The sequence below is a fragment of the Astatotilapia calliptera genome, chromosome 9, assembly GCF_900246225.1.
Source record: "Astatotilapia calliptera chromosome 9, fAstCal1.2, whole genome shotgun sequence".
Taxonomy (NCBI): domain Eukaryota; kingdom Metazoa; phylum Chordata; class Actinopteri; order Cichliformes; family Cichlidae; genus Astatotilapia; species Astatotilapia calliptera.
The window spans coordinates 7,548,670-7,575,346 of record NC_039310.1 but is presented as its reverse complement, the minus strand read 5'-3'; the positions used below and the strand labels follow the sequence as shown (position 1 = coordinate 7,575,346).

The 26,677-nt window shown below is 45.7% G+C and overlaps 1 protein-coding gene across 2 annotated transcripts in view; it reads left to right on the top strand.

Annotated features, from left to right (window-relative positions):
- Positions 1–26,677, top strand: part of nrp1a (neuropilin 1a) — a 59,196-nt gene that overhangs the window by 7,832 nt on the left and 24,687 nt on the right. For both annotated transcript variants that reach the window (XM_026179153.1, XM_026179152.1), the window contains exons 3-6: positions 11,019–11,200; positions 20,560–20,787; positions 23,671–23,826; positions 26,352–26,518. In XM_026179153.1, the coding sequence (XP_026034938.1) occupies positions 11,019–11,200; positions 20,560–20,787; positions 23,671–23,826; positions 26,352–26,518 (733 nt within the window). The remainder of the gene's footprint in view (positions 1–11,018; positions 11,201–20,559; positions 20,788–23,670; positions 23,827–26,351; positions 26,519–26,677) is intronic.

The window sequence follows — 26,677 nt, the reverse complement described above, 5'->3', positions numbered from 1 at the left end:
TCTGCCCGTTTTGTTTGTCATCTCAGTGTGGGAGTGAGCTCCTTGTGTTTGCCAGGGTCTACTATCCCTAAGCTGCTCCTGGCACACTGCTCAGCTCTTTCTTTCTTCTTTCCAACCCAGTACAAGCTTCCCCTATATGGAAGTTTCTTGTGGAGTGGAGCTGCGGCCCACACAGCTTAGATATGTCAGCCTTATGCTTTTTTTTCAACCTCTTTATCCAAAACAGATTGTAAGAAAAAAAGGGAGCCGAATAGAGCGACTCCTGATTACAGGAGAACATTTGGTAATCTCGGCTCTCTACATCTATTAACTGTAAGAAAATGTAAGAAAAAGAGGAGAAAAGGAAGGAGAGGAGGCCCTTTAGTTGAATAGACGAGGGACTTCTAGACGCTTTAATGCTGCGTGGCCGGGCTTGTCAGACACGTTTCACTCAGTGGTAAAGACCTTGAAAGGGGGCCCGTGATTTTGATTGATGTGGCCTGCTCAGCTTGTTTGTTGTCCTAACGCCACGGTGCGTACAGATCCACAAGGAGCAGCAGGTGGGAGGGGGTGGTCTCGGCGACCACAGGGCTCTCTATTCAGACAATCAAGCCAAAGTCTCCAGAGGGGGTTCTCTTAAGGTAAAGTTTGTTTGCAGTGGGTGAGAGGGTAGGTAGGTAGGTAGGTAGGAAATAGGAAGCCAAGGGCCCCCAGATAGATCCCTGGGGTCATTTTCGGTCACTGTGTTTGCGCCACAGTGGGTTGTTGGCTCTCTGGTGGTTCTTCACCACTCAACTCAGCGTGATTCGGCGAGGGCAGCAAGCAGACAGTGATTGATGGGGCGGTACCCCACTGCTCCCTGATTGAGTTAGAGCCACTCACAATCCCTCGCTTTGTTTGCTCTTTGCTTGATCTCCCCTCACTAAATTGGCAAGAGTAGTTGTGGTCTTTCTTTCTTTTTTTTATTATGACCACTATTACATTTTTTTCCTCACAAGTGTATTTCTTTTGTTAGCTGGTGGTAATTGTAAAAACGGCCTTTATATCTGGCCTAGCAGCAATCATTTGTGGTGTTATCTCAGTAGGGTAGCACTATAAGTAATATAAGTAGCTGGGGTGTCTGGCGCCAGCATGACCCTCGCTCATGAGGGGATAACCAACCAGGAGGCCCCTCTCTTATACGTATGTCTATCACCCGCAGGCTTTACCAGAAAGCAGGGGGAAATAATGCAGCTAATCCAGCTCGACGGTAACGTTCAATTGTCAGGCAAGTAAATGGAGGACTCACCTTGCCCTCCAAATGTTGGCAGAAGCTGGCCGGTCATCAGCACTTAAATCAGCTCTGCAATGCCAAGAATTCAGCCTCTCTGCCCATCGCCACGTAAGAGATGCACTGCTTGGCGTGTGGCCCTCACAGCACGGCCCGGTTGGCTTTCAGAGTGCTGCATCGTTGGAAAATCTGACTTCTTTGCACAATCTGGGAACAATGCAGTTGTCAAAGTGAAATAAAGTACGAGGATTTAAACATTAGCTTTTCCATCCAAGGGCTGGTTTACATTGAAAGGAAACTGCCCCGAATCTGGCATCGCCTGATCTCCTCACTGTGCAAACATATGTCCCAACCGTAGAAACACTTCCCTCATTTATTTTCTTCCTCTTCTCACTTCCTTCCTCTTCCTGTTAACATTCAGAAATTCAGGTTGTGCTGTCTCGAGTCTGAGGTCAGGTGTAGTTTGTTCTTTTTTAAATCGGTCGCTCATACCGAAGAGGACACAGTCCCAGTCCTCCACGGGGGAGGGGGAATGTTCACATGTTCACAGTTCTGTCCTGCTCCCAGCCAAGTGACTAGATGTCCAGCCAGATGACCGGGTCATGAAGTACCCTGCCCAGACTGCTCTCTGACCCACTCCAGGGAGGACAGAGAATGGGAAGAGGAGGGAGATTGTCAGTGGGGATGGATGGGCTATTTAATTGAATAATTCCCGGTGCAGTTATTATTACCATTGCCCTCAAGCATCCTAAGCATTGCTGAGCCATGTGTAAGAACTCACGCCACTGACCTTTTTACTGGATTCGTGCTGGCACCTGTATCAGCTGTTTGCATGCTTTGCTTTTCTCTTTTCTGGCTTGTCCTCCACTCCCTCTATCACCAACTGAACTTCTCTATCTCCCCTCAGCTGTTTCCTCTTAACACAACCAACACCTTCACCCCACCCACGCCGCACTCTTTCTCCCCTTCCTGTCCATTGTGGAGAGGCAAGAGAGTTTTGAACAGCACCCGAAGGCTTTACCTCTAGCTGACCTCAAACTCAGCTCCCCTCCTCCCTTCCTTTCCTCCTTTTTTTAACTCTCCTTGTCAGGTTCCTCCTGCCTCTTCTTTGAAAGCAGCATGCTCATTACTCGACAGGGAGCGCTGCTATAAGCAGATAGATGATTACCTCTGTAGATGCTGCTGGATGTTGGTTCTGCTTCTGTTTTTTTCTTGTCAGGCCATAAAAGCTGAAGCAAAGAAGAGCTCACATAGCTGATTTTTGTCCTATGTGAAGTTCAGTGGGTCACTAGCACAAAGTTGTTTACAATTATCTCCTTCTTTTTTTGAATGCTCTTCTTTTCACATGGTTCCAGCAAGCCTGACCCCAATCATGTACTGTACATCCTACACATCCAGTCATGAACAGGATATCTAGTAATACTTTGTCCTCTAACAAGCACCCTAACCCATACCCCAAACCACACACACACACACACACACACACACACACACACACACACACACACACACACACACACACACACACACACACATGCACACACCCTTTTGCGACATGAATAAACAGGATATTGTTCTTTGACCCTTCGGATCAGTGTCATGGTTATAGTCTCTCCTGCATTGTGCAAACACCAGTGTCAGTCATTAGAAAGTCATATTCTGAGTAGCGGTGTACCACCATACCACGTACCACTCTCAAAAGGTATGTTTTTAATTCAAAGTGTTTGTCCATAACTGTACTTAGTTAGCTACAAGCACAATGACACAAGATAAGAAACAAATGATCGCAAGGGTGTAGTCATTTTTAGCATTGTTAGATCAGACGGAATCGGGCATTTTTCATTGTGTCTGCATGAAATTTTTCAACACAAGCAGAGGCGTACAGTCTTGGGATTTTCCAAGCATGCTTACAACAATGAAGTGTTTTGCATATTGAAACATTCATATGCAATAAACGGCATGTTTCCGTGTTTCAAGCGCATTGAACCGCGAGTCTTTGTGCTCTTAAATTAAATTGTGTTTAGAGATGATTCGAATACCCACACTTGAACAACATATTTGACCCCTGCTTATAGCCATATAAAGAGATGAAATGTTAAACCAGCATATATCCTGTCAGCTGAGGGTTATGGATTTTCGAGTCTTCATTACAGGTTCAAATAAAGGGCCCATTTGCTCCCTCCTTCCCAGCAGGGTGCACGTGTACTTATGTCACCGAGGTGCTCCGTGGGGTAGAGCAGGAGACAAGAAGAAGGGCAGGGATAGCACACTTAAAAAAAGACAGTATCCAAGTCGGCCCTGCTGTGCCACATCACCCCTTTCTCCCGATGCCCTGTTATTTTTACCCTTGACTTCTCATTGTTGTAACAGCGGCGTATCATCTGAGCCGTGCCACAGACCCCTGTGGAGGACTCTCTCCTCGCTCACCTCTGCCTGCCCCTCTCTCATGTGTAATCAGAGATCCTCTCAAATGTCAAGGTGGGACAAATGGGAGTCATTCCCTCCTGTAATGGCCCCAGAAATGGACTGGAGTGCTCCTCTCCCCTCTCTCACTCGGTCTTTCTCTCTGCTATCTTTAAGAAATCACACACCTTTTTCATCCTTTGTATTTTTTTTTTTGGTTGCTCTCTTTTCATACTTAAAAAAAAAAATGTTATACTAATTTCCTGCCGGCCTTTTTTGGTTCCTTTGTAAATGATATCACACAGTTTCTAACTGTGTTTTGTCTATGTTAAACCTTTTCAGGAGCCGGTGTATCGCTGACATAGTTCTTCATAATAGCTCCAAGTCAAGCTGACTACATAATAAGGCCGTAACAGATATAGCTACTTTACTTCCAAGAAATGTTTCAAGAAATTACCCCAAAGGCTTGGTCGCTTCATTTGGAAACGCATACATTCAGCGTGCGAACGCTCCGATCTGCACTCAGAAGCATGTATGCTGTATTTGCTGTATGCAAAACAGATTCATTTCCCAAGCATACTAAGTAGGGGGGGGGGGGGGGGGGTGTGCTAAATGTGTGTTCCCATTTTGCCATGGGCAGTTTTCTAATTGATTGTAGTTACTCATTCCCACAATATTCATTATAACAAAATGTGTACTATGAAAGGAAATATTGGCAGCACCGCTCACAGCATTATTGCATCCTGATAAAAAATGTAACATTTAAAAAAAGTTTCATTTTTATTGAGAATATTTGAAAATAGTTGAGTTATATGTGGGAAAAAGCCCAGCTCATTCTTATTTTAATACTTTACTTAAGGGAAAGTCATCAGGGTTTTGTTTTTTTTTTGCATTTCATCCACATTTTTCTTCTCATTGAGTTGTCTTGGAGCAGGACTTAACTTTCAGATGCATTAAAACCAAATCTTGTTGAGTGCATTACTTAAAAAGAACCACCTGTTTTACTTTTGGTTCAATAATACCTTAAAAGGCCTAAACCTCCAAATTAGCAGTATCACACTAGTACAAGGAACTACAAGGTAACTACTGACAGATAGTCAGTAGTTATGACCGTTTGGTCATGCTTCATTGCTCCAGTAAGGGAATAAAGTCCAAGTGTGTCCATGGAGAATTACTGGAAATATGCACAACTCTGTTTTGGCCTTGAAGGCACGTCAGTGGCTCATAGGAGCAGAAAGCGAATCAGCTGAACATACTTCCCCAGGGTTCAAAGTGCAGTGGGCCTCACTTGTGAGGTGAGCACAGGCAATTCAGACAGCCTGCTAACAGTGGGAGCTTTTGTGGTCAGTTTTATTTCCCCCACTTGTTTCTTGTCTCCTCCCATCATCCCTTAAGTTCACATTAGTGTGAGCCTGCTCTGTGCTAAGCGGGGAAGGAGCCCCCCCGGGGGCAGAAATCTCCCTCCTGTCAGTCTGGGTGCTCATATTTCTGAATAAGGGATTATTGTGCTTGTTGCAGAAGGGGTGGGGAGGTGGGGGTGTGCAATAATTGAGTCTAAACAGCCAAATTCATTAATTTGATTGTTGGCGATGGCAGATCTCTCGACAGTGTAATTAGGAGAGCTAATGGATGGAAGCATGCTAAATCCATCAATGCTAATGATAATTGCAGTTTAGGAAAGCGAATATGCTTACGAACGTGTGGCCAGGGCCGCTGCAAAATCCGAAACAGCTACAGCGTCTAAAAATACGTCTAACCGTGTGGGGGTGACACCCAGAGAGGCCCATTGATGGTTGCAGCTGGGCCATCTGGGTGGGGAATATCCAACTTTTCATCCATCTTTTTTATCTCCATCCATCTATACAGAAGCATGGTTGGCGAGTTAACCAATCATGCCCTCCGCCCCTCGCAAGTGAGAACCACTTCTGAAGCCGTCGGCCCTGATTGGCTGGTGGTTTATTCCACTGGGTGTGCTGGCATGCTCCAAGAACCTAAACTCGTGCAATAATTTTCTGTGGTTTGAGAAGTTAAGATTAGCTTAAAACAACCCCGTGGTTTTTTATTTTTTTCCTGTTTAAATAATTAGATATCTCCCTCCAATCGAAATCTTGAAGTCAGAAAGTTCATTAAGGTTAATGTTTTGAGCTGCGAACATTAAGACGTAAGCTTCATTTACGGCCTCATTTTTTCTTCCTTACTTCCTTACAAGCTGACACAAGGGTCATTAAAGCTGGACTGGTGCCCAAGGAAAAATGGAACCTGTTATTCTAGGCTTAGGTTAATGAATGTCACATGCAATGGGGATGCAGTGAGGGATGGAAAGTGGAGAACGACAGATCATTTTATTTGAGCGAGGCATGTCCCGCCCCCAGGCTCGGAAAAAGTAACTCAGAGATCAACTGATCTTTGCCCTCCCCCGCTCACTTATTCAAACCTTAACAATGTTTTACCAAAACCCCAAGTGGCAGTTTGTTCGACAAGTCTCATTAATACATTGAGTCCCTGGGCCTGGAATTTTCTGACAGCCTACAACAAGGTCCGTTTTCCTGTTAAGTCTCCCCGGGTCCTGCAGAGCCGTCCCAGGTCTGCTTTTTAGCCAGTTCCACTTATGTTCCCCAGAGCTGTTTTTACATGTTATAGGTGACATGTTTTCATGTCAGCTTGCAGACAGAGAAATGCTTGAGAAAGGAGGTCAGGCATTTGTTCTTTATGCAGTTGAAGCAAGGGGCGATAGCAAAGAAAGAGCTCTTGTTCTGAGGGGGGGTTCCCGCAGCAAGCATGAGCTTATAAATGGTCTGATTAAGAAATCTAACCAATTGTGTGAGCCTTATACAGTCTGTCATAGTGTTATTGCATTGCCTTAGATTGCATTGCTTTTGTAGAACCATATCAAGCAGACATTTATAGAGGGAGGACAGATTATTTCCATGGGAAAGCTTCAGGCAATATAACTGTTATATTGTTAGGCCGGTGGTTTGTCGCCTTCTCTTTAGCTTTGTGAGGAGGGCTAATGTTCTCGTTTGACACTAGCGGATTGCTTTCTCTCTGTGCCTGAAGAAAGAAGGCAGGCTAATATATTTGAGTCGGTGAAGCGAAGGTCGTTGAGAATTACATTGCCCCCCTACCACCACCACCTCCGCACCCACCCACCGCTTCTTTCCCTCTCTTTTTTCCTTTAATTTCCCCACTGGATTGGCAAACCGTTTTCACTATTAGCACTGTGGTAGGCAGCTAACTGTGTGTGTGTGTAATTATCTGTGTGTGTTGTGGTGTGCTAGCAGGCCCACCCAGGCCCAAAGCAGACTAGACAGATAAATAGGTGCACAGCTCAACTAGATTGCATTGTCATGGGGAATAACAACAAGAGCAGCAGTGATGCAGCATAAAAGGTCATCGCAAAGGCTCCTGGGAGGAGGAATCTGGGTTTAGCTCGACAGGTCAGTGGGACGCAGACAAGCGGCAAACCCCCCAAAACTATGGGGAGGTTTATAAGTAGGCCATGTTCATGTGCTGCCTTTAATATCTAAAATCAAAGTTGTTAACTGTCCTCTGTCCCCCCCCCTCAGGATTCTTAGCCCCTAGAGGTGAGCACCCACAGGTGTTTAGAGTAGCAGATTAGAGCTGCATTTAACACAGCTGGCAACAGGAGTGACTTCTGAAGGCGTCAAAGTGCTCGGCCAAGCGTTTCCCGTAATGTCTTCCAGATGATAAGGGCCCGGATGGATTCTCTGTTAGAGAAGCGGAGCATGTAGGACCCGGTGGCGCAGAACCGCTGGAGTTCTGGCTGATGCACCAGTCATTTAGGAACAAATAGAGACATTTTGGAGTAGGAGGTCTCCTCTCGCGTTCTCTTCCACAGCGAGGACCCCCCGGGGCGTGTTCTCTCTTCCATCTGCAGTCTCGCTCCCGCTGCGCCGTCTTCACGAGGGCCATCCAAGCTGATGATGATGATGTGCCAGGGTGGAAATGCAGTAAACAGCTTTTCTCGGTGTGATCGGAATCAAAATAGAAGTCCAAAACAAGCTTTTTCCTCTCTTTGCTTGGAGGGGTGAGAAGGCAGTCTGTGAGGGCTGATGAGATGAAAACATTAGTTAGTTAGTTGTCTAGCTTCTTTTCACACGCCTAATGCTGAGCTTGCACACGTGTGTGTGTGTGTGTGTGTGTGTGTGTGTGTGTGTGTGTGTGTGTGTGTGTGTGTGTGTGTGTGTGTGTGTGTGTGTGTGTGTGTGTATGCGTGTGCATGCATGCATGCATGCAAACACAGAAACTCAATCAGTTGCAGAAAATCGGCTGTACTGCAGCTTGCTCTTCTTTCGTTCTTCATCGCAGTGATGCATCTCTGCATCAATTTTTTAGGCATCTGGCAATGCTCAGCTTTTGGCAGTTGTGGGGGAGGGAGGTGGGGGGGGATAGCTGCAGAGACAGAGGCTCTGAGGTGAATTATAAGTCTGCTGATAGAACAGAGCAGGGCCATGGGAAGATTGATGTTCTCTTTTGTGAGCTGGGAACCAAGAGGAGAGGACAGGAGAGTAGAGGAGAGAAGAAATTGATTGTGTGTAGACTCGAAACAAAGTGGGAAGAAATCTTATTGTTGCAGCTTTCTGTCAAGAGTTAAACTCAAATGAAGAAAATGCCTATGCCAGTAAGACTTTTGAAAATAAACTCTGTTTTCTCAGGTGACTCAATCAGTTTAGAATCTATTCAGTTTTATTCATATAGTGCCAAATCAGTCACCTCAAGGTGCTTTATTTTGTAAGGCAAAGACAACAGTACAGAGAAAACCCCATCAATCAGTTGACCCCTTACAAGCAAGCACTTGGTGACAATGGGAAGGAAAAACTCCCTTTAACAGGAAGCAACGTTCAGCAGAACCACGCTAAGGGAGGGGCAGCCATGTGCCAACCTCTCTGGACCACACCCATCCTCAGAAATATTATAGAGCCACAGGGTGTTATAAATACAATACATATTAAAAATACATGAAGTGAACCCAATCTTTTCAGTCAGATTTTGATGGCAGTTGTAATGCAGTGACGTCGCCTGTGTGTGGGGTCATTCTGAAAAAAGATTTCGAGTGTAAACATCTGGCTATCCAAGGCTGTTGGCAGGCAGACAGCTGCTTTCTTGGTATCAAACCTTTAACCTGACACGCTAAAGACTTAAAGCAGCGGTCCCCAACCCCCGGGCCACGGACCGGTACCGGTCCGTGAGTCATTTGGTGCCGGGCCGCGAGAGTGAGACTCGGGTGTGAAATGTATGGTTTTCAGGGTTTTTATCAGTTTTTAGCGTTATTTTGTTATCATTTTTTTTTCGTTAACTCGGTTTTCCTGGGTCTTTTCACGTTTGTTTTGAATAGATCTTCTTTTTTTTCTGTACCGGTACTAGCTTTATTTTGTTGTATTTATCCGCGACACCTGGTCCGTGAAAATATTGTCGGGCACAAACCGGTCCGTGGCGCAAAAAGGTTGAGGACCGCTGATTTAAAGGAAAGAAGAAGAACAAGGCTCAGTGTGTCTTGACAGCTCCATATCACCCCAGATCACCCCATCTGAGCCGAAAGACAAGTGAAGCCATCCATCCACCGCGCTGCCTCAGGAGACCTAATTTGTAGCGCTGACACTTCTGTCCAGCTCCACAGTTAGTTACCCTCTGTCCTCGCCTCTCACATGCCAGTCCCTCTTGCTCGCCTTAATGTTTTGCATATGAAAACCCGGCGGGCACTCCCCTTCCCACTTAATCCCAAACCACCGCTGGTAATTCAATTCCTGTTTTACAAAAACATTTTTAAAAATTTGAGGCAGGTGAAGTAAACCATTTAGCAGAAAAAGGTGTCAAAGGGTACATGTTGATACATGTGAGGTCTCACCTGAGGGATTTGGTCCACCCTCGCCATCATTCAAAGTGTAAATCGCCTTTTTGTGTAAAATCCCACGCATTAAGGGAGTTTGGAATCACTAAGGAGCCCCGGTGTTTTGACAGTAATTTGGGAATCAAGGAAAACTATGAAAAGAGTTCCTGCTCGCCAGAAGGCACATATTTTCTTCTAAGAAGACAGACAGAGCATGTGCACGACTGATTGTGACCACACACTCGCTGCGCCTTGCACACACATATATCAATTTTTTTGTTTTATTTTAAATGTACTATGTGTGAATTATATTTTATTCGTCTGGTTCCTGATTAAGATGGAGGAACTGTGCCACAGGCCCTTGTGGTTTGGGTATGGATATCCACAGTAAGTGGCCTGGAGAGCGGAAAACTTGGCAGGATATTCGTGTTCTGGGCAATTAGGAATGTTGGAAACCTGAACTGAAATCTGCTTTTGGAGGAGCACTCAATCTGTCACTCACAGTCAAAACACAGCACGGAAAACTCATCCCTGCACATCGTTCAAACTTGCACACACACACACACACACACACACACACACACACACACACACACACACACACACACAAACACATATATGCAGGCACTAGAGTGAAAACCGCAACTCAAATGCTTTTAATGTACACCTTTAACAAGTGCCTGAAAATACTCGCACCCACAGATAACCAGGGGCTAGTTAGACCACCCCCGATTGCCAAGCACTCTGATTTCTCCTCTACCAACTTAAGTTTCACATGCTAGAATCTGTGTGTGTGTGTGTGTGTGTGTGTGTGTGTGTGTGTGTGTGTGTGTGTGTCCTATTTCAAAGCTGTTTTCCTCTTCGACTCCTAAACTCTGCGCTGACTCAATTAAGTGGCTGCTCCCTTCAATAGCCGTGGGTCTGAAATTCCATTTGAATGTGATGTTCAAGTGTGTGTACATGTGTGTGTCTCTCTGAGTGTGTGTGTTTTAATAGCTTTAGCACCTGCTCGTTCTATACACCAATCTAAGCCAAAGGCCAAAATATAATTACGTTGGAGTCCCGTTTTATTCTGTTATAGAACAGGCTCACTGTGGCTGTTATCCTGTGGTTAAACAGCAGATAGACAACTGTTCAGCTCAAGTTCACCAGTTAAAGCAGTTACATAAATCTGACCCCGGTGCTGCTGGGAGCAGAAAAACCTCTGCAGTGTGTGCGCGCGTTTGTGTGTGTGTGTGTGCTCATTGAACACCGATATAATGAAAGCAAACTCTGCCCACCTGTTCTCCGAGTTTTAACCTGAGACCTCATTAGCACACAGTGTGTTATTTCCACTACATAACCTGCACAGTATGTTGTGTTGCTCTGTGGTCCTCTGAGAATGTGTGCACATGCACATAATAGCAGTAATAGTCTGATTTTCAACCTTATTACCTAAACACTAGACTCAAAAAAGAATATGATTCATATACAACATTGTGGGACTGACACTCCCGCCCTTGTGTCCTCTCTGTTCAGATATGACTATGTGGAGGTACGAGATGGCACCGATGAGAGCGGTCAGTTGGTGGGGAAGTACTGTGGAAAGATTGCCCCTTCTCCAGTCGTCTCTTCTGGAAACCAGCTTTTCATCAAATTTGTGTCCGACTACGAGACCCACGGAGCAGGCTTCTCTATCCGATACGAGATCTTCAAGACAGGTAGGTGACAGTTATCTTTTGCACAATAGCAATATTTTTCACATTCATCCATCCGCTTATCCTTTTCAGGGTCGCAGGGGGCGCTGGAGCCTATCCCAGCTGTCATAGGGCGAAAGGCGGGGTACACCCTGGACAGGTCGCCAGTCTGTCGCAGGGCTAACACATAGGGACAGACAACCATTCACACTCACATTCACACCTAGTGGCAATTTGGATTATCCAATTAACCTATCCCCACAAGCTGCATGTCTTTGGACGGTGGGAGGAAGCCGGAGTACCCGGAGAGAACCCACGCAAACACGGGGAGAACATGCAAACTCCACACAGAAAGACCCCGGCCTGATGGTGGAATTGAACTCAGGACCTTCTTGCTGTGAGGCAACAGTGCTAACCACCGTGCCACCGTGCTGCCCTTTTCACATTCATGTTAAAAATATATTTATCTTGTATTCTACATTTAAAAATTGCTATCTTGCATATTTTACATCAGCAATATCAAATTGTGCATGCTGTTATTCAAGGATGGAGGAAATCATTTCTCCTTTGTTCTTTTTAACAAAAAGAAAAGGGGATGCTGCAGAGTAACAAACAGAAATGCAACTGACAAAACTTACCTCAAAGCAAATTTAGTAGCTCTTCTTGAACACAGACTGTATATTAAAGATTTACAGAGCTGCTGTGATGTCACCAGTTGTATTGTTTGCTTGTTTTTTGGAGCCAGAAGGGGCCATTTTTCAGTGAGTTATTATTACCAAATATTAGCTAGCTTAGTTAGCACCTTTCTGGGAATTTAACTCACTGAAATTCCTCTTGGACGATTTGTTAGTACAATAATGAAACCATAAGCAATATCACTTGTCACATAATTGCGCACAAAATTCTCCAAAAGACGATTAACAGCACAAAAACTGTCAAGGGGCCTCGTTCTGTGGCTTCAATTAGCTGAGGTAATACCTCACTAGACAGCTAGCAGTTATAACCACTGCTGTTATAACCACGGGATCGTGGCTCAAAGAGTTGGCAGTTCATCTTGTAACCGGAAGGTTGCCGGTTCGAGACCCGACTCGGACTGTCGCGGTCGTTGCGTCCTTGGGCAAGACACTTCACCTACCGACTACTGGTGATGGCTAGAGGGGCCGATGGCACGATATGGCAGCCTCGCTTCTGTCAGTCTGCCCCAGGGCAGCTGCGGCTACAACTGTAGCTTGCCTCCGCCAGTGTGTGAATGTGAGAGTGAATGAATAGTGGAATTGTACAGCGCTTTGAGGGCCCCGAAAAGCACAATATAAAAATGCAATCCATTATTATTATTACACCTGTCACTTGAACTGCAGATGTTCTCAATCATACAGTGCTTTAAGCCCTGAAACATTTTAAATGGATGGGTAAGAAAAAAAAACAACGTCCACCCTTGTTAATCATAAACTTTGCATTAGAGATCCAAAATGTTTTTTGGCTGTTGACATGCCTATTTCTTCTCTTACCTTTGAGATTTTATCACTGATGTATGAGGCTCGCTTTTTGAAGACAACCTCAAGTGGCCATTATTGGAACTGCAGTTTGAAGCACTTTTTGCATCAGCTGTGGTTCGCTAAACCATTGGAAACTTAGTTGCCCGGAATTCAAAGTTGTGTTTTCCTCCTTTTTCGAGCAAGCTTACTCTGTGATGATCTTTCTTTTGTTCTTATTTGCATTGGTATTACATTTAAAATGTCTGAGCTGACACCTTAAAGTAATTGTTGACATCTTGCTTTAAGTTGAGGGAACGCTGTCCCAGTCCCCTAATTTGTCAAATCTATCAAACGCGGTGCAACACGCTATGATAGCTGGAGGAATAATTCTGATAATGAAGCAAGAAAGAGCCCCTCCATCTAATTTCATGGTTTGTTTGTGATTTAGTCAAGGCATTAGAGCATCAAATTATGCAAATGCAATATGGCAAGCAATATGCTTCATTCAAAACCAATGAATCATAGTCCCATATGTTCCATAATTGTAGCAGTTTTCATCTGGTGTGAATTATTAGACAATAAGCATGGGCATAATTTTCTAAGCGCTGATTTAACAAATGTTGTTTCAAGTGTTGGTTTATTGTCAGATGGCAATCCACAGCAAGGGTATGAACCAGCTATTATAACCTCTGATGTGCTAGTTGTGGAGAAAATTATTTCAATCCACTTAGCAGGGCTCTAGCTGAGGAAACACTTTCAGCACCACAGTAGTATGCAGTTAGTCATGTTCCTCCCTTAATACTTAAAAATAGGACCTCTGGGTAATTTTAGGTGAGAGCCCAGTATGTTAAATCAAAAATATTATCAGGGGATGTCTGTCTTATCAGACCGAAGCATAGCAAGAAAGAGAATTTCCTGTTGGGTTGCTGCCTTCCTTTGTTTAGACTGGAAGAAGGCAGAGGAGAACAGCATATCTAGAGAGTGAGTAGTGGCCAGGTAGGTGCGACAGACTCCTTTTATTAATTAACCCTAGCAGCAGTCTATGGGACAGCCCCCCGTGACCCCAGGAGACATGATAAATAGCCCAGCAAGGTTCCTCCTTGCTTTTAATCTGAGCGAGTGTGTGTTTGTGCTTGTATGTCTGGGTTTGTGCGTGTCACCATCACAGTAGGGCAGCTGGTGGAGTGTGGGTCCATTTACGAGATCAAAGCGACACACCTCGGCATACGCAAACCGGTCCACACGCACACACACATTCCCCCCTGATAGGCTAGTTAAATCTGCTACATTCTTTCCACGATTAGCTTGGTATTTCCCAGTCTCATCTATTAGCCAGGACTGATTATAAATGAGGCGTGTTAGGGGCCCTTTGGCGATAGGGAAGAACTGCTGAACACTCACAGGGAATCTAGCAAGAAACATGAGTCTAAGCGTGGACAGAGAGCAAATCGGGGCCAGGGTCGAACTTTTTCATATGAATATTTTTCACCCAGTGCTATCCCCCCCTGCAGAGAAGAGCACCGTGGGTGCGCCATCACTTTCTTAGTGGATCCAGACCATCGTTAAGCTTTGAATTCACTCTGTGTTTTGACTACTGTGGTGCTGGCTCCTGCCAAGAATGGGCTCTGAGATCAATTAGCAGCTCTGTTTGTTGGAGTGAGAGAGAGTGAGAGAGAGAGGACCGAGCAGAAAGAGAGATACAAAGCTAGCTGATTAGCGCAGCTTATCAACACGCACGGCATTAGTTGGGAAAACATTGTGTTGGCTAACACATGTAACGTTAATGATGATACACAGATGCTCCGATAACGGACGGGGAAACGGGAGACTCACGCCCGTGCATGTCAATGAAGGGAAATGCAAAGAATGCAGGCTGTTTATCACTGTGATTATAGGCCCCGGCTCACTGGAAGTCAACCTTGGGGGCTGCCGCTGCCTTTCATCCTGGGTTTAACAGAAGCAAAGGTCGTGTGCAAGATAAATATGCTCACAAGGCAAACATATTCAAATGCACAGCCCCCCTTTGGGATCATATGCCAACTTTTACAAGTATGTTTATATGTGCAGGTTCACTCACGTCAGCTGTAAGCTGTGTAGTTACAAATTCAGAAACACTTGAAAAATCCTGGCATCTGTACCCCTGGCTTTCATCAGCGGCATGCCTGCAAAGTGTCTAATTGGTAGAGAACAGGTTGTTTTGCAGGCTCTCTATGGCCGCTTCTGCATCAGTCTCTACCCCCTCTCCACTCCTCAGTCCCATCCAACCATCTTAATTAGCATGGGCTATTTATTTTATAGCCCACAAATTGGCAGCCTCGCTCTGCTGGCTGAGGTCTGGCGAGAGGCGGGAAGAGCTAGATGGTGGTGAAGAAAGAGATAGACAAGAGGGATAAGTCGGAGAGGGAGGAGTGTTTGGCCCAAAGGGAGCAGTTCAGCAAGCTGCTAGTGTTTGTGCGTCTCTACAGAGGCATTTGACGCCCAGATAAAAATAAAATGTCGATTAAAAAGAATGTGCTGGGAAAACAATGGCCTCGACTTGCAAAAATCGAGCAACAATGAGAGTGAAAAGCAGTAATGCGTCCCCCCCCTCAGTGTAAAATGACTTGATGTTGGATTACCCACCAATGAAATCCGGCTGCTTTTGTAAGAAGAAGATCCGTGTTTGTCCTGTCATCTGAAAGAACCGTCCTCTTTAAGTGAACGCGTGTGCGCACACGCGCAACATATGTTTTCTTTTAGCAGCTCCTCAGTTTGCTTAGAGCTGCTCCAAGGCTGGCCGAGCTCCCATTGAAGTGGGAGAGCAGGCAGAGATAGTGCCACTGGTAGCCCCCACCCCACTCACACACACACACACACACGCACACACACACACAGCTCATCCTAATTGCTCGGCAGAATGACTAAGCCTGGAGTGAGGCCTACCATGCCACACTAAAATATATATGTTCTCATGCAAAGGCCCTGTTTATCATGTCATGGAGATGTGGTTGCTTTTACTCTGAGCACACACCTGTGAAAACACTTTGAAGGTGTGTGCGTGTGCTGAGTGGGACCTAATGGGAGGGTGGCTTTTGTGGACGACACACCCTGATGCCTGATGGCAGAGGTCACATCTGGAGACGCACTGTCATTGTACACACGCACACACACACACATGCAAGGCCCTCATGGAAACTCGAGACAACAAATTTCTTTCAGGGGAGCCCGAGGGATACTGTGTCCCCAGCCCACCCCCATCCTATCAGTGCAGTGTCATCCATCCCTGTAAGTGGGGAAGGCAGGGTGATGTCATAGGCGCATGCTAAATACCACGTCAGTTGTGCAGAGCCTCAGGATGTGTGTGTGAGTGTGTGGGGGTAAATGCAAACCTGCCTCTTCCATCTGTTTCAATGACAGACACTCCACAGGCTCCAGGTTAATGTTTGATTTAGTGTGGAAGGAGTTAATTCTCCACCGGCAATTAACCCTTCTGTCAGTGTGGCATGAGAACAAAATGGGAAGGGGTGGGGGCGGGCGTGAAGGCGGTGGGGAGCATTAATGGCGCAGGGGGGCAGAACTGGGATAATAATCAGCCGGAGAGCGACATAGAACACAAACAGTGGTGATTTACTTAACAGCCTAAGAACAACACCTTCAGCTTCTATGGCTCCAGCCAACCCACCCTGACTTGGGTGGGTTGGTGGGGGGCAGTGATGATTAGATGCAAAGAAAAAAAGTTTGAAGTGTTAAAGGAGCAGAAAGAAAAAGAGGGGGACAGCAGGAAAATAGCAAGAGGCTGTCACATTTGACACCCGTTCCCTGGTTGTTCTAATGATTAACGCACAGTCTCCGGTTTTCTCTCAGCACTCAGAGCAACACAGAGCACAAGCAATCAGGGGAGACTTAAGAGTTGAAAGGCGCACCACTGCCTTAATGTCCAGACCACATTTATTTAGCATTCATTATGAATCTCTCACTCTAGCAAAGATTGAAATCAAATCCCCATTAGATATCGTTTTGCCAGCTACAACTTGCCCTGTTAAACAAATTCAAATCATTCAGGAAGCAAGTTGCCAGTGACATCTGTTTACTCCTCCATCCAGAGAAGGACTCCATATAAATGAGAGTTAACAGAAGTCATTACTGCCAGCGGTAAACAGTGGAGTGTCTGGTTGGAGGCTGCCACTAAATGCTGTGCGCTCAAGGTTGCTTCTTCCTTTCTTTGTCCCGTCCTTCTGCTTTAAGTTTAAAAGCTGCAGTTTGCGCGTGCTTGCTCAGTCACACTTTTTCATGTTTGCAAACCTGTTTTTTAACCTTTCCTGTTTTTAAGAAATCTACGAGGAGAGACACCCACAACTGCAGCAGTAAAACAGCACAGGGAGAGACAGGGAGTAACTGAGGTGCAGGGTGTTAGCCTTTGGTTGACAGCTGGATATATTTGTCTCCTGAAGCTCCTTGTCAAGACACACGCAGCGCATGTAGGGGCGATGCGACAGGAAAGCGTGACTGCTTTTCTGTTTGCCTCTCGCTCGCATCAGCACAAAACATCCTGGGCGTAGTGAGAGGAGCTGGGGACAGAAGCCCTCCCATGTGGAGACGGCAGATAAAAGAGATCTGTTGGGTGATTATCTCACCGGTGGGAGCAACCAGAGTGCTCTGTCTCTCTCGCTCCTCTTTTTTCATTTGGAGGGAGTTGCATGCAGCCAGGAACAAAAAAGCTGACAGTATAAGAAGGTTTGTCCTTGCTTTCGCCTCAGTTATGACAGTTCAGAAAGAACATAGCAACAGAAATGTTGACGGTGAGGTTGGTTCAGTTTGGGGACAGTATCTCTGGTTAATGCCTTTTAGCACTCAGAGGAGAAGTCTGGTGTGGGGGACCTTGGTAACTATTCAATTCAATTTTATTTATATAGCGCCAAATCACAACATAAGTCGCCTCAAGGCGCTTCATAGATACAGAGAAAAACCCAACAATCATATGACCCCCTATGAGCAAGCACTTTGGCAACAGTGGGAAGGAAAAACTCCCTTTTAACAGGAAGAAACCTCCGGCAGAACCAGGCTCAGGGAGGGGCGGGGCCATCTGCTGCGACCGGTTGGGGTGAGAGAAGGAAGACAGGATAAAGACATGCTGTGGAAGAGAGACAGAGGTTAATAACAGATATGATTCAATGCAGAGAGGTCTGTTAATACATAGTGAGTGAGAAAGGTGACTGGAAAGGAAAAACTCAATGCATCATGGGAATCCCCCGGCAGCCTATGTCTATTGCAGCATAACTAAAGGAGGATTCAGGGTCACCTGGTCCAGCCCTAACTATATGCTTTAGCAAAGAGGAAAGTTTTAAGCCTAATCTTGAAAGTAGAGATAGTGTCTGTCTCCCGAATCCAAACTGGAAGCTGGTTCCACAGAAGAGGGGCCTGAAAACTGAAGGCTCTGCCTCCCATTCTACTTTTAAATACTCTAGGAACAACAAGTAGGCCTGCAGAGCGAGAGCGAAGTGCTCTAATAGGGTGATATGGTACTACAAGGTCATTAAGATAAGATGGGGCCTGATTATTTAAGACCTTGTATGTGAGGAGCAGGATTTTAAATTCAATTCTGGATTTAACAGGAAGCCAAAACAGGAGAAATATGCTCTCTCTTTCTAGTCCCTGTCAGGACTCTTGCTGCAGCATTTTGGATTAGCTGAAGGCTTTTCAGTGAGTTTTTTGGACATCCTGAAAATAATGAATTACAGTAGTCCAGCCTGGAAGTAATAAATGCATGAACTAGTTTTTCAGCGTCACTCTGAGACAGGATATTTCTAACTTTAGAGATGTTGCACAAATGGAAGAACGCAGTCTTACATATTTGTTTAATATGTGCATTGAAGGACATGTCCTGGTCAAAAATGACTCCAAGGTTCCTCACAGCGTTACTGGAGGCCAAGGTAATGCCATCCAGAGTAAGAATCTGGTTAGATACCATATTTCTAAGCTTTTCAGGGCCGAGTACAATAACCTCAGTTTTATCTGAATTAAGAAGCAGAAAGTTAGCGGCCATCCAGGTCTTTATGTCTTTAAGACATTCCTGCAGTTTAACTAATTGGTGTTTGTTATCTGGCTTCATGGACAGATAGAGCTGGGTGTCATCTGCATAGCAGTGAAAATGTATGCTATGTCTTCTAATGATAAGGGAAGCATGTACCAGTGTTTAGCCGAGATAATCAGAAACCAGTAGAAATGATACTGTAAGAGCTGTAGTTTTACTAACAAAAATTTGTAGTGGTACTGTGCTCTTTGACTGCCAGCCTACTGCTTGGATTTCGACAGTTTTTCAGCGTGAACCATTTCCAAACTTTAAATCTGTTCTGGTTAACTGCTGAGCTGAGATAAGGGTCATGGTAGAAGCTGATGAAATGGATGGAGAGTGGAGCTCAGAGCCAATATCCACACGAAATTCAACACATTGACCTGAATAGCACTCTGGATGCTACAGCTGTCTAGAACACTCACCACAGAAAGAACTGGCTTGCATCTATAGTTTTACCCCCCCACCCCCAGAACTGCGTGACATTAATATCAAATGTGGCAAAGTGCAAATCTCCAGCATCCAACAACCCTCTCATCCCGGGGAGCACTCTCCCTGAACAAAAATCAATCCGAATTTTTCCTGGGGTAAATACGAAGGGGGAAGCTGAGAAATTAATGGCGCCCACTGTTCGCGAAAGCCACACTTTAGCCGCCGCACTAAATGTCAACTCTTTTTGGAGTCAAAGCGCCGGCTCGCTGTGGCTTTCAGCTTGGGACGAGGGGAGAAAATCAACGTGGCTCTCCGTCCCTTCACTCAAAGCACCGGTGGACAGGCTCAAGTGGGGTTGATGGTCTTCAATTAGGGGCCCAGCAAGATGCTTGAGTGGCGATGAAAAAAATGCAGTTTGCCACATTCATTTAAGCTGCAGTGACTGCGGCACAGTGGCTCTGTCTAATGATAACTCCCTGCAATTTTGGTTTCGATTGGCCCCACCTGCACCCATCACGCCAGCTGCCAGACAGGCATGAAAATGATGTTATCCTGGGTACATTTCTACAACTAATGGCTCAAAATAATTGCCCCGAACAACAGTAATTCTGTTTTTTTTTTTTCTGATTTTCTATCTCTGTGTATATGTTTGTATAAAACAGGCGCTTTCTAACACTTGGGACTGATGCTTGAGTCTGCATAGTGAACGCATCCTAATGTCTGTCACATACATTTAAACATTTTCAAGCAGCTGCTAGTCTCAGTTTGTTTTTGTTTTTTTGACTCACATGTCAATCATTCTTAAATCATAATTTTGTGCTTGTGAGAAGTGTCTGCCATGGGAAATGCGTTAATACTCCTCATCAGCTGAAAGGTAGCTCTCCGGGGAGCTGTGCATAAATATTTTGACTTTTCCTGGTGTAAAACTGTGTGTTTAGGTGTGCGTGCGTGCGTGTTGATGAATGCGCAGTCATTCACTTTGCCTTCCATCACTGACGCTGTAATTTTGCTCGAGCACCTCTCATATGTTTTGCAGACATGAGAACATCAGAACAAATCAAGCTCTTTATTCATCATTCCCCCGATTCTGGTGATTGAGGCCTTTCACTAATGTTTACACTTTCAGCCCAGATGTTCCTCCAGTTTTAACACACATACAGTGATGGAGTGTGATGCTCAAAAGCTCTGAGCTTTTGAACATCCAGATGTAGAGATCCAGATGTGAAAACAAGAACTACTGAGGTGGTCTTGCACCTATGGGCCGTAAACTGTCCTCCCCTCAGTAGGGCAGCTGGAAGGCTGAGCTTCTAAAACTTACTTTAACACCTAAGCAACTCACTTAAGCAATAGTCATTCAAATGTCTTCCTTTGTCCCCCATTCATCTTCTCACTTCTCATCTCACTTTTTCCTGTCATCCTTCCTGCAGGTCCAGAATGTTCCAGGAACTTCACCTCCAACAGCGGCATCATTAAGTCACCTGGGTTCCCCGAGAAATACCCCAACAACCTGGACTGCACTTTCATGATCTTTGCCCCGAAAATGTCGGAAATCATCTTGGAGTTCGAGAGCTTTGAGCTGGAGCCCGACCCAACACCCCCTACTGGTGTGTTCTGCCGCTATGACCGGCTGGAGATCTGGGATGGGTTCCCTGGAGGTGAGTGAATGGGAAGAACAGAGAATTGAATACAATTTAATGTGAAAGTGTGAGGCATTGCAGCAATGCATCATTTAACAATTTAGGGCATCACTCCTACCTGCTGGGCAGCGTTAGATCACTTAATATACACAGATCAGGCATAACATTATGGCCACCTGCCTAATATTGTGTTGATCTCCGTTTTGCTACCAAAACAGCCCTGACCCATCGAGGCATGGGCTCTACTAGATCCCTGAAGGTGTGCTGTGGTATCTGCACCAAGATGTTAGCAACAGATCCTTTAAGACCTGTAAGTTGTGAGGTGGGGCCTCATTGGATCTGACTTTTATGTCCAGCAGATCCCACAGATGCTTGATTGGATTGAGATCTGCAGAATTTGGAGGCCAAGTCAGACAAGCTCAAACTGACTGTGAAACTCAAACTATTCTTGAAAACCTGTTAACCTGTGGTGGGAGCGTGAGAATGCGGGTGAGTGGAGTGATAAGTTTCAGCTTCGCTGCTCACTGTTTTTCCAAAAGGAAAGGAGCAACTTTAAACAATAAGATGACATTCTTTGGGCAAGAAGGCTAACTACCTTAACCATACTTGGAAGTGGTCTAACAGAATGCTTTGTCTTTGCCAAATGCTGAACACTTCCTGTCACAATCCTCCCATACTTCCTTTTTCAGTCACAGACCGTATGCCTAGTGCCTGTACATTTGGGAGTTCAATGTCCAATCTAGGCTGTAATGTTTAAATTGATGCTTTTCAGGGTGCTGACATGTGGAGAACACAGTCTGATCTTGCAGGAAATTGCTCCAAAAAGAATTTCCTTTGCAGGATTCTTTGTGTTTCTCACCAGAAGTGCTTATTAGAGTGAAACAGCACTCCGTGGGACGTCTGCTGCTCTTGGTTTACCACAGGCCACAACGTTCACGTGGATCCAGGCACACAATCAAAATATTCCCCCATAAAATGGCGTTCTAAAATCCATCTATCTAAAAATAAATAAATAAATAAATCAGCAGGTGAGCGACGGAGCGAGAGCAAGCAAGCAACGTTCAAAGCAAGGCTTCCATTGCTCTGGGATGATGCTTTGAACTCGGCAAGTGAAATCACCTCTTGAAGTTTTCAGTTTTTCTCCTGGCTATTCCAACACAGGGTGCAGACAAGATGAAAGCTTCTCTTAGCCATCAGTGGCAGAAAATTGAAAGAATTTTATCTTGTTGCGTTCAGCACAGTGCACATCAGTATTCTCTGCTTTCACGTCGGAGGTGATAAGGTTGAAGCGCAAATCGCGGCGCCTTTTCAAGTAAGTTTACTTAAAGCTCAGTTTTCTTTGAGCCCCTGTGTCTGTAGATGTTAACTTTTGCCAAGCTGACCTTTGATTCCACAAAATATTTCCACAACTCATTTGTGCAACCCCTCCTCCCTGCCAGAGGTGACGCATGTCTAATTTTCAAGACTGGTGTTGATTAAGTCGATTCTCAAAGACTCTGGGAGCTGAGAATATGTCACATTATTAGCACCTTTTAGTACATATTTTTACAGAAGACACTGGGGGTCTAGAAAAAGTAACGTTTCCGGCACTGCTTGATGATTAAGATTCAGATCTGTCTCAGTTCATCATTGCATACAGGAAGCTTTGATGAGAGCAGGAACTGGAAAATGCCATTTTGAACTGATGTAGCGTCACGTCACTCAAGTGTTGCCACGTGTGATCCACAGTCCTGTATAAAAATAAGCCAGGGGAGGAAAGCAGCATGTCGGCTTCTGCCAGGTGGTTCCTGTGGTGCGTGCAGGATCGATAATTATGCATTAGCACGGAAGACTGGAGGCAGAGGTGGGAGACGTTTGGGCAGGCGCAGGTCTTTGTGAAGCAGCAGGGGGAGGAGGATCTGTGCTACTCCTTACCCCTATTCTTAAAGTGCACCTCGCTCAACAGGTGTGTCGTGGAACCTCAGCGAGCCATTTCCCTGGGAAAGGCTGGAGAAAAGGCAGCAAGGTTCTTGAAAATATCATAGTGCTGGGGACTCATGCAGATAATCCAGGAGATGTTTTTTCAGCTCAGGTTCAAAAGCAAACATACAGTAGAGTTGCACATTTGTTCACCAGGCACCTGGTCTGTGAAGATTAATTTGAGCCGTCACATTGCTCCCGCCCCCCCCCCCCCCGAGCCCCAGCAGTCTGGCCTTTGCCTTTCATGTAGGAGCCGGGCTGGAAGTGGCATGTTTTGGATGACAGGAGGCCACGGGGAGGCAGGACTGTCACTCGCTGCTGATCACAGCATTACTAATCACAGATAAACTCCAGCTCCCCCAACAGGAACGCACACTCACCAGTGCGCACGGATCACAGCACACATCAGAGACGCAGGGCAAGGTCATTGTGCTCCCGCGCTCACCCTCTCTCTCTCCCTCCCTCATCACCCCCATCGTTCGCACTCTCCCTGCATTTCTCCACCTCCAACCTTTCATCCATCCTGTTTTCCCATTCTGCTCAGTCTGCCCGGCCGAACACATCGCTCTCCCACTTTTATTGCTTTCCGACTTTTAATGCTTCCCCATTGTCTCGCTCCAGTCTTTACTTGTTTGGCCTCGCTGGGCCACGGCTGTGTCTGCCTCAGGTCTAAGAAAACAATCGTGGGTACAGGAGGTTTGTGGTATTTACAGCCAGCAAATAGAGACCATGACCCCCCCGCACGCCACAGGTTGCGCTTGCTTTTTTTTTGCCCCTGTGGCAGGCAAACGAACAAACAGTCTTTTCTCGCTCTTCTTTATTGGGTCGATTGACACACCAGGTTTCACACCTCCAGGGGCTAGTTAAAAGCTATGTGTGACCAAGTCTAACTCGAGGAACATATTATATATTTGCACTTATTCCCTCTTTTTCTCTCTCCAGTTGGCCCACATGTCGGAAGGTACTGCGGGCAGAACACCCCGGGCAGGATCATCTCTTACACAGGCATCCTGGCCCTGACAATCAACACCGACAGCGCCATTGCAAAGGAAGGCTTCTCTGCCAACTTCACCGTCATCGAAAGAACTGTTCCAGAGGGTGAGCTGGCATACACTCCAAACCCCCCCCCCAGAAAAAAGCACTTAAAATCAGACAGATGGGGATGTCAGGGAGGCTGAATCACAGGTAGACAAAGAACATTGGTACACAAGTGGGATGACTGAGGCAGAAATGTAAATTTGTTTAGTGAAAGAAAACTTTAAAAGTTACTAGCTGTAAAAGAATTAGAGGGCAAGAATGTAACCAGCCGGAGAATATTACACAAAGAAGCAGATGTTGTCTGCTACTTTCAGTGGGTCCTGTTGTGACAAGTTCCCACTTGTTAAGCAGAACTCATAAGAGTTATTAAATAAACACCTCCTGCCTCTTCATTTGGGGAATGTGTTACTGGTTACAAGTCTGCCTCCTGTGGTTTACAAGGCTTACATTTATACACCATGAGCCCAGACGGGCTCCAAAAGACGGCTTCCTCACCAGTAACAACCCTGGACGCACACTTACACACATCCCTGGGGCTTTCACATTCAGTGTCCCTGTCACGGCGCCTGACCCCCTGACCCCGTTTTGCAAAACTTTCCATCTAAACATTTCATCAAGGAGGAAAAGTCCTGGTAGGAGTCATAAATCTGTCCAGAGGCAAGACCACCCCCTACACACATACCCACACCCACACATTTGGTCTTTGAATAGCAGCAGAGATGGATGAAATCCAGCCAATCTACTAATCATCTCCAAAGAGCGTTTTATCTCACCCAAAGGGGAAGGCACACTTTGCTGTTGTACACATGCTGCAAATGAAAACAAGGCCACCTCGCAGCAACGAGAAGAGCTGTGACTGTTTATGTCACTTCTCTTTAGTTTACTCCGAGTCACTCGGGCTATTTTAATCACGCGTCCAAGATCAGATTACGCGGAGCAGCTTTTCACATTCGCCCTTAAGAGGCCCAGTGAAATATCTGACCTGTGATCAGCGCACACCTTCATTTAGAAGTCAGTTGCTTGGGATACGTCACCAACTCAAACAAATCCGAGATGAAAATAAAAATCTCCAGACCCTGTCTTTGCTTTTCCAGGCTTGTACTGCTTGAATCATTCATAATCCCCTTATGCATAATACACGGTGGATTTTCTCGCTTCTCCGTGGCGAGGGGATGGGTACGCTCCAGCTGAAAGCTACTGATGACAGGCGATAAGGCGCTGAAAAGAGGCCTTGTCTTTTGTTCTTTCTCATACACTCATCCCCTCTATCAACTGTCGCCATTTTCCTCAGCTATCAAACCCCGCTTTGGTCGCTAATCCACGTGATCAGATACCACCTTTGAAAGCGAACAGACAACCTCCTTGTGTTTTTTCGTTGATCGCGGTCTGTATTCTAGGTGACGTAGGTCCCAGTACAAAAGTCTGGCAAGAACGGCCTTCAAAGAAAGGCGACAATGAATGCGGGAGGTGCGAGACAGTTTTCTCGGCCTCACACGGAGACTCCGGCATACCTTTGTGCACGAACACATGCGTATACAGCCACACGTCGACACTGTAAAGCACAAGGATGCACGCTGACCCACTGACTGAGGCATGTGAGCAGGCCAGCAGATGGGGAGACCATCTGTGTTAGCTTTTAGGCAGCAGCCACACAGCAGTTCCACACTACTCTCCATCCTGAGCCCTCTGAATCTGTGCATGTGTGTCTGCATATAAGCAAATGACTGTATTTTTTTGGTCATAAGCTTTTACATTTATGCTAACATGCTGCTTGAAGGATTGCCAGTTTGCTTTATGACCAATTTCCCCATTGGGGGAAAAAAAAGGAAGTAAATAAACAAGAGCTGCTTACATGAGTGGCTGTAAGTGTGCCTTCGCATACCTCTGTGTTGTTGTGGTGAACTTAATGAAAAACTGCCCGGATCAAAAGGTCATTTTCTTCATCACTCTACAGCAGGGTCAGTATGTCCAGCCAACTGAGGTTAGAGGGGCTGACCCCAATCTGACCCAGCGGAGTCTTTTCGTTTACGGAGCCCCGGATACCACAAATCAGCTGCCCAGAGTTAACACTAACAAGTGAAGCACCTCCTCCCATGGGGCTGACCACTGAGTGTGATGTATGGTCCCCAAATACAGACACTAAACACACCTAAACTCCCACAAGAGACCAAATAAGGGAGAAAATGGGGAGAAAGGTTAAAAAAAAAAAAAGATAAACTGCCCACAGGGAAGTGAAGGGAAACTGATCCAGTCAGTGGAAAAAAAAAATTACTGGAGGGAAAGTCACTCTAACGCGTAATACCAGCCTACACTGAATGTTTTATGAGGACATTTTTACGTCTTAATGCGGAACGCTTCCATCCTTCTTCCATTAAAAAGTAGAGGGAGAGACGCGGGAAGGATTTACCGAGGCACTGCTGATGTGCTCCTCTTTCCCGGCCGGCAGTGCTGAGTGGCTGTCGTGCGGTGGCCTCCTCCCTTGAGATAAGCTCTGATTCTGTAGCGGGGGTGGGGGGCACTGAAAAGACATTGCTGTGTCGCATTTTGACTCAGAAATAAACATTGTTTACATTTTCCCTTTGCAGACTTTGACTGTAGCGACCCTTTAGGCATGGAATCGGGAGAGATAACATCAGATCAGATCATGGTTTCATCCCAGTACAATCCTAGCTGGTCCCCAGAGCGCTCCAGACTCAACTACTATGAAAATGCATGGACACCAGCAGAGGATTCCAACAAAGAGTGGATACAGGTAACCCACTAACAGGAAGATAACAGCACATCACTGATAACATTTAAATTTTTAACAGGAAGTTCAATCAAAAGGCAGCGTGGAACAATTCTCCAGCTGTCTGTGGTCTGTCTTTCTGGAAGTGCGTCACAGTCTGAGGGTGTGTTGTGTATTTGACGC